This window comes from Bombus impatiens, unplaced genomic scaffold, assembly GCF_000188095.3.
Source record: "Bombus impatiens unplaced genomic scaffold, BIMP_2.2 scf_0377, whole genome shotgun sequence".
NCBI classification, from domain to species: domain Eukaryota; kingdom Metazoa; phylum Arthropoda; class Insecta; order Hymenoptera; family Apidae; genus Bombus; species Bombus impatiens.
The window spans coordinates 828,109-837,163 of NT_176796.1; the positions used below are offsets into that span (position 1 = coordinate 828,109).

General features: G+C 49.3%; 1 protein-coding gene across 1 annotated transcript in view; it reads left to right on the top strand.

Annotated features, from left to right (window-relative positions):
- LOC100741466 (homeobox protein Hox-B1-like) overlaps positions 1-9,055 on the top strand; it is a 45,825-nt gene that overhangs the window by 1,780 nt on the left and 34,990 nt on the right. The window contains exon 3 of the mRNA XM_024367940.2: positions 1-730. Coding sequence (XP_024223708.1) covers positions 1-730 — 730 coding nt within the window. The remainder of the gene's footprint in view (positions 731-9,055) is intronic.

A 9,055-nucleotide genomic window follows, 5' to 3' on the forward strand; every position in this document is an offset into this window, starting at 1 on the left:
TTGAGAGACGAGGAAGAGGACGACGAGGACGACGAGGAAGCGAATAGCAGGACTAGCAGTAACGGTGCCTCGGCGGCCGGTGCCGCGGACGATTACTTCAAACCCTTGAAACGGCTGAAGATGGTGCAGATGCAGCACTCGGACGAGGAAGACGACAGGGATCGAGACACGAACGAACGAGGAGTAAAATCTTTCAGCATTCTGGACATTTTATCGCATCGGCCAAAGGCGAAAATCGTACGTCCGTGGGACACGGTCGAGTCGAATCTCAACCACCACCACCATCACCGCCATCATCTCCAGCAACAGCAGCAGCAGCAGCAGCAGCAGTCTCATCATCAGCACCATCTGCATCATCATCACAACCATTCCACGACGCCGAGGGATCTTTCTTTGATGGGTATGTCTCTGGCGTCTATGTCGGGCTCCATCAGCGAACCACCTCTTAGCAGCTCGTCCTCGTCCGGGAGGAGCTCCGTCTCCGATTCCGGAAGTCCCGATCCATTGGGTCATCATCATCACCACAGTTTGCACCACGGTATGCACCCTGGACTGCATCATCCGGTGTTACAGCAGCAACAACAGCAGCAACAGTTCAAGAGGAAAACGTCTCAGCAGCACGGCTCTCAGAGCGGGCATCACGGGAAAAGGACAACGGGACAGGGAAGTCCTCTGGACGCGTTGTTCCAAATGACCAGCAAAACGTTCGACGCCGGCGAGCACAGTCAAGGTGAGCATTTTCGTAACAGGCTACGATTTTCACGCGTTGCGTAAGCTGTCGTCACCGACGAGCACACCAGCTACTATCTACCTGTATCACCACTTGACGGAATTTATTCGCAAAGAGAATCGTTGAACGCGTATCGTGCACGCGGCAAAAATAGGAATTATTACGGAAGCATGATGGAGCAACTGATTACGTGTGTCGTATTTCAGTCGCGGTATACGTATCGTCACGATATCCCGGTGTAACCTATGAAACAATGCTTAGCACGATTCATTCGCACATGCAAATTTCCGCGTCGAGCCAACGACTCTTAATAGAATCGAATGGACGGTTTCTTTATTAATGGTGGAGGCCCGCTTTTGTGTTCCCATCGTGGCATCATCGATGAATGCAGACCTTAATTTTGATGGATGTTTCTCGCCGAACCTCGATAACCGCTGTACGTTCGCTTCTTTCGTTTCTTTCGCCGATACCACCGACGATACTTTGCTATTATCATTGTTTCCTACGACGCGACCAATCGAATCCTCTTCGCCTTCTAACCCACGAATTGGCTCTCTTACCCTCTTCTCATCCGCAAACATCCGCTATTATCAAAAATATTAATCACCCATGCTCGTCTCGATCGATTTTCCCTTTATGCGTCCCGGCACGATGCGTTCATCCCGGAACCACCGGAACACACGGTTGATCGTCGTACGACGCGAACACTCGATCTGTTCGTCACCCGTCGTCTGTGACAATGCGCGTGCAACATAAATCCTTCGTATTGTTCTCGTTGGAACAACGAAATATACCCGCCCGCCGAAAGACGGTCGATGCGGAGTGAGCCTTAGATAACAGATAGACGAGATTTGTTTGTTTCGCGAGCGAGCGAATATCGAACGATTAGAGCGAGTATGTAAGTAGTTTTGATGAAGCCGGTGGAGGCGTCGCTTCGTTGGATAGGCTGTTACGGTATTTAGAGACGAGAGAAAAGCGCGCACACGAGCGTCGTCGAGCACATACCAAGTGCTACTTTCCAGAAGCAGGCTTCTACGAACGCTACTAATATTAGTAGCTGCTCTTACCGTCTGTTGCAAGATGCGCCGTAATTGAACGACGATGACATTTTTCACCGTGGCTTGGATTTTACTCGCTGGCTCGTACTCGAAACGAAACGGTAGTCGATATCGTTGGTGTTGGGCTTGTTTCGCGCGTCGATTCCCGGAGACGCGGAAGTATTAATCTTGAGACGACCGGTTGACGGCCACGATTGATAGTACACGAGGGACAGGCTGGATGATGGTACGCATCGTGTGCGAACCTCATGCGCCATTGATGATATCGGACGTTGCGTATTCCGTATCTCGATAAAGGGAAACGGATTGATCCATGAGTCATCTTGGATCGTTAACCTCGAATAGACGCGGCTAAACCTGGAATCGTACACGTTTGTCTTGCGAGTTGGAACGATTTCCCCATGAACGAGTTTGTTTTGGATCCCCTTTGTCGGCGTAGGTTTTAAGGGGGGCGGGGGAGGGTGCGAGTATCGACGAAAAACGATGGGCTAAGTAAAAGTTGTACCCTCGTCCGATCGTCGGAACATCCGATCGAGGCACTCCAGGTCCTAATGGAATTGTAATTTCGTCGAAGATGCAATAAACACGAGAGTCTTGCTCCGAAAGAAAGTTTTCAGTGCACGCTAACTAACCCTTAAAAGAATTGGATTTACCGACGATATCTTGGGAAATCGACAACGCAAACAGAGAGGCCGTGCGGCGGCCGTCTCTAATCTTTCCGTAATCCAATTGCCTGCAGCAACAAAAACTACCCGACGTGGAAGCGTAGATGCGCAAACACGTGCCCTTTTCCGAGCGCGTCTCGTTTCGGATCGTAAAACCCAGTTTTCCGTAACCCAGAACGAGACCTACGGTGCCTCGCAGATTGAACTTGGCATCGTTGGCGGGATTAAAATGGCCGAAAAGGCCAGAGAAACTCGCAATAATCATCGTAAAATTAAGGGTTTTATGAAACGAAAAAGTTACGGACGGAAGCCACCCTTTTCGTGGACCTTGAAACCTCTCCAACTCTCTTCGAACGACCATCCTCGTGATCGTCCATTGTTTGCCATAGCCTCGGCAAATTGTTTTACAACGCCGCTGGCTTATGCTACGCGTCGCCGCCGTGTTTGCACGAGAAAAGGAAACGATCTTTTTTCTCTCGAAAGACAGGCCACGTAAACAAGCAGCTTGCTCTTCGGGGGTGGCTTAAAGCGGATTTCCAAGCGCTTCTCCAGAAACTCTTATCGCAGCTGCCATAGGAGAGGACCGATTCTCCCAGATAAGTGGCCAAATGTTGCATTGTTTCGTATCCTCGAAACGCAGCCTACGTGTATCTTGCGTCTGTCGGTCACGACGCGGCGCACCGCGTTAACGAAAGAAGACGCGACGACCTTACAACGAGGTTCGTGCGTCGCGAGACGTCGATTCGGTTGTTCGTTTTCCTGCACTTTCGTGAGAATACGAGAAACGCGCGTAACGCGATAAACGAGAGCGGTAGGAAGAAGCGGACGGCCGATATCCTTGGAGATTTCAATATTCCTTGACACGTTGGTGGCGCGTTAATGACAAGGAAACGATGCCGCGTCCTTAGACAGCCGGATTGTTCGGGCATCAAGACGTCGTTCATCATTTTCATGCCGCACTTCCGTTCTTCTCGACCAATTACCTCGTGCGTACGGTGGCGTTAGTACCGGTGGCGTAGGAAGAAAAAATTTCACGACGAACGCCGCCCGATATAGTCGGGTTTAAAAGGGAAGAGGAAGAGGAGAGAAAAAAAAGAGCAACAGAAGAAGAAATAAAAGGGAGAGCCCGTTCCCTGACGAAAGGACAGTTTGGCATTACGTTCGAGGGGCGCGTAAGAGGCACGTATTATCCCATAAGCCGTAAGACGACCAGACGTGGATGGTCGCGCGCACACCGACACCATAGCTCGTTACACGTTTCGGTCGGGGCCTGGCCTCGTCCATCCGTGTGTGTCCCTGGCAGGACCAGTACGTAATTTTAGGCCCACCTATACACCGGCGATCTCTACACGAGTAATTTATTATGTGGCGCGGCGAGAGCATATGTCTCATTTGCATATAGCGTGATACAGAAAACGCGAGCCGGTACTTCCGACGGCGGTGGCGGCGGTCGCGGCGGCCAATATGCGAAACGTTTCAACAAAGAGACGTCGTCCTCGCGTCTTTTACGTCGTATACGATACCACCGCGATCGAGTTCGCGATACGTTTCGTGGCTCGTATGGATAGCGACGAAAAAACAGCGGCAGTTCGGAAGGAACGCAAGTTGTCTAAATCTTGGGACTTTTGTATTCGAATTTTTGTAATATCTCACAGTCACGAGTCGATGTTGGAAAAGAGGAGAAAGGAATCGCTGCAGAGTCGAATCGTCTGAAATACCGCGCTTTGATCGCTAGTGTCGGTATCGGCACGTAAGAGGATACCGACACCGCGTGAGAAATATGCATCGGCTATGATTGATTCTCGTGAGAAGGTTAATTTATCTAGAAATCTCGTAATCCAACGATGGTTCGATAACGAAGGAATCGCTCTTTAACGAAGATTCGTCGGGAATCGCAGATTTACGCCCCCGGGAGTATGGTGTGGGTTTTATCAATTTTATATTTCGTCCGAAATGCCACTTTTTAACGGCGCGCAAGGGCGTCTTCGGATCTCGCTGGAGGAGAGAAAGGCGGCAAAGTAGAAGGGGAACGGTTCGCCTCGGGCAACGTGGTATAAAAGCCGGTGCGCCTTCGCTTTACGCAATTTATGATACGTTCTTTAAAAGGGCTAACATTAGGCAAAGAGGCAACAGCTACAGGGGCCATTACGAGGTTCCGTGATTGGCCGCACGCGTATTGAAAACTAGCCGAAATTAATCAAACTCGGTCATCTTCCTCGACAAATTATTTTATCCGTGTTGTTTAAAAGAAAAACCAACTTATTAATACCGTGGAGAGATCGTGTTTAATACGCTCGCGTACATACACGTATTTTCCAAAATATCGACGAATTTAACGTTTGGACGTATCTGCGATTTCACGAAACTACAACCGTACGTACCGCGTCTTGTCGATTTCTCACGTGCCGTACCGGGCTCCCGATGGAATTCGATCATCTCCATTATCCCATAGGCTGGTGGCGAGTCTGCTGGGGGTTTGATCGTCGGCGCGAGATCGTCCGTGGAAGGTTTTTGCGGGTGAACACGACGCGATTCGTCCCCTTCTTTACCCCGTGCCACCCGGAATACGCATAAAACGCGTTGTTCACACGAGAGCCGATCGGAGCCAGCGAGCGCGGCAGTCAGGCAGAGACCGGTCGAGGTTGCCTTCTCGGAGAGAAGCCCGCTTGCGGTCTCGGGACCAGAATTACAAATGATATCGAATCGAATCGCTCGTAATATTATTCGATACGTGTTCCATTACTGGCGAAGTCTGAGCTTCAGGGATTCAAATTAGATTACCGCCGGGTTAGGTATTCCCGATCGTACGTATCTGCCGCGTCTTGCTACGTTCCACGCGTACCAACGCATTTCTCGATATCCATAGAAGTTTATACGTACGTACGTTCGAACGTATTTTCGTAGAGGCGTATGGGTGTGCCATTGGCGCGTGTATGGGATCGAACACATCGACGAAATAAGAGAAGAACCGAAGGAACAGAGAGACGCGGTCAGCGAGGCCCGAGGCCCCTACAACACGGTAGCCTCACGTATCCGCAATTTACTTCTGATTATTATGCTCTCTATACTTACGCGGCGTTCTTATCTCGCCTCTCTCTCTCTCTCTCTCTTCTCTCTCTCTCTTCTCTCTCTTCGTCCCCTTCGTTTTCCCTCGATCCAGACGCGTCCTTCCTTTCTCTCTGGCTGTTTGTTGTTCTTCGTCCGTCCCGCGCGGTAAGCTTGGACGCTGCCCTGTACGGGAATCGAGGCAGGTATCGATTTACGACGGTACCCAGTCGTTAGATTCTCGACGATATATGCCCTCGTCATGCTTGGGCCACTCTGTCTGCGCGCTTGGAACCCTGGCTTTCGTTCGTATAGCCCACTCCATGTACCTCGTCTTATCAGCGATCGGCCGAACCGTTTACGCGACTTCGATAAAATTTGCTTTCCGGAACACGAAGTGGTCCTCGGTTGAGGAAAGAGTTGGGTAAGAGCGACCTTACGTTCTCATCGGCCACTGTACCGGCCAAGTACATCGTTGCAGCTGCATTGTCGAAACTACGGGCCAATTATCGGCAACGCTACCGTACAGGCTGATTCCGGAAGCTGGGGCAGACTTCTTCCGATCGTATCTCCGGGTACAAAGTATACCCCGGTGCGCCTCGTTACGTGTCGACGAGCGTTTCCTTCGGATCGATCCATTTTATTACAAATTATACACGTTGAGGTTGACCGATGGATGAACGAGTGGATGAATTTCTGATAGAAAAATATATCGAAACAAGTATAGGTACAGTGTACTGTATCGGTGTTACGATAAGATAGAATACGATAGGGAGCAGGTTCGTGCATTTATACCAAAGGACATTACCAAAAAGGTTGACCTTGGTGCGTAGGTCCAGCCGAAGGCTGCAAGAAACAGCGATAGAAATCTACTTATAGCTCTTTTGTTTCTAGACCTTGTAACCCGAAACAACATTCGTATTCGAGGGCACAATAATATGGACCTCTTCTTGTCTCCAATTTTTTGCTTCACTAAATTCTATTTTCTTCGTAACAGCGGTGTCAAAAAAAAAAAGATGTAAAGTTTTTTCTCAAAGTAATTGCTTCAGCGATACAAAATTGCGATATCGAAAAAATTACCTCTCAGTCGTCCGTAGAAGATCACCCTGTACACGCGTCGTGCACCTTTCGATTCCTCGCAGGATCTTCGTCATTTTCGGGTCCGACTCGTAAAACGTTAACAGAACGTCATGCCATTTATACTTTGTCGCTGCGTGTTGCTTATTACCTACCACCTTTCGAGTATTCTTGAATTGAACGTGTATTTTCTCTCTATAAAAAAAATATATATTATTCGCGATAAAATAATAGAATAAAAAAAAAGGAGAAAGAAAAAAGAGTAGAAGGGGGAAACTGCGTAAGAGTGGATTAGTTTTCCTGGATAAAAAGTAGGCGTCGCTGGGAAAGGAAGCAGGCGTTCGCTTTCGTTTAATAAGCGGCGTTAGACCGACGCCGATTCGGCTGGTTTAACGCACAAACGAGGAATCGATCGGCAAATTGTATCTGTCCGTCCGGTGTGCAACGATCCCCGGTCCGGTTTGCGTGTTTTTATCGGTTACCTGCTTCGGCTCGCGCGATCGTTTCGCGTTTTCGTGTTTACCTCAAATTACCGCCCGCCCGGAGTGGATTTTTTCGTTTTCTCGCGCGCGCGTCGTCCGTCGAACGTTGGAAGCGTTCCCTGGTTCGCGGAACACGCATATAACACTCGAGGCGGCTTTTTACCCCGTCTGCTCGACTCGAACGATCTAACGATTTCTACGCGCGACAGCCCGCAAAATCGACCGCACCGCCGTGCATCGTAAACAGGTCGCATCTCGCGCTGCCTGGGATTTTCTCGTTTTTTGCTGCCGAACCCAGTTCGCGGGACAATCGAGCGTAACGACTACGACGGGCTTCTAACCTGCGAGCTGCGTATCGGACAGCGCATCGAACAGCGCATCGAACAGCGCGAACAAAAGATACCACGTTGTCGGATAACGATCCGAGTAGTGTATAACAGGTTTGTCGGGAATCTCGAACGAGGAAGCAGCTCCGAACCCTCTCGATGAAAACGCGCTCGTGTTGCTCCAGTTTGCGGTGAACGATCGGTCTAGTATTTTGTTAATCGTTTTCCCGATAGCGTTGATAGCAGTAGCACCGATTGTGGCGAAATTGGCCACGAAGCAGTAGGATATCCAAGACTTCGGACCTTGAGGAAGATGATTGGCAATAGTAAACAAATTTTATGGTGTACGATAACGATGCCGATTCGTAATAGAGTCGCGAGAATCGCGTAATGTGCAAAGTAACAGCCGTATATATTACGTATTATAGTAGAAACATTTTTACAAGAGATGAGAAATTGCCCGTATCGCGTCTACTCCTCCCGTACAACGATCCGATATTAAATGCGATTCTGTAGTTGAAAGAAGTTAATTAGTTAGTAGTTGGTTACGTACGCCGTACGCTTTGTCTGTTAATTTCGCGATTGTACGATCTTCGTTGTAGAGTCGATGGATGGTTAACCAAGCGGTCTTTCGGTTATCAATTACGCGTCAATTAGTCTAGCTCCCCTTTTTCCAGCGCGTCTGTTTACCATCCGCGCGTTCTGATTGGCACGCGTCCGCGTAGCCGCTCGTTGCAACGACAAACGATCACGCCGGTAATTAAGCGAAGCACCGACGTCGCTCTCGCCGCGTAACACAGTCGCGGCTGAAATTATCAGTCATAATAACGGGGCTGACCGTGTCTCGCGATTAGCATAGAGCCGGACGAAGCGATGAAAATATTTACGCGGCGTGGACGATTCTATAATTAAACGTGGCACCTACGCGTAATCGAGCCTATTTATCCTTGGTCCCGTTAGCGCCATTTCACCGATAACGCTCGCGCAATTCCTCAGATTCGACGGGTTAACGCCGTGCGACTCACGGGGGCTCGATCACGGCAAATACGTCGTGGTTTCATTTTCCCAATCGGTACAAGTAACCGTTAGCCGCGTTAAAAGGGATGCTCGAGTTTCCGAGTCCTGCGGATGTGAAAGGGAGGAAATGATCGCGAGAGTAGTGTCGCGCGCTTGTGTGGGCCCTTGCACAGTCTTGAGCAGTCTTGTTTACCCGGCTTCGGCTAAGTACAGAGATGTCGACGCATTTTTATGGATCGCGGTTGGAGCTGCCTAACGTACGCTTCTTACGAAGGCGTGGTCTTTGGTGCTGTTACTTCGTGGCGAAGAAAGCCACTACGCAAAGTTGTCGAAGCTTTTCTGACCGTCCGAACCGTACGAACATTTGGCAACACAGGTTACCCCTTATACAGGGGAAATTTCTACCAAGTTTTTCGATCTATTCCCTAAATCTATCGTTTACGGCAATAGGAAGGGAATATTGGTAAATTTGGGAAACCGTCAAACTAAAATTACACGATTGATCGTAGGCGAATAGAAATTTGCGAATAGTCCAAGGAAAGATGGTTGGACGATATCTCGATGCGATTCTTATGCAACGTTGCTTGTCGAAGCTACAGCCACGGGTCTCTTTCTTTTCGCTTCGTTTAGCTAGTCGAAACGCAGAGTCGAGTCG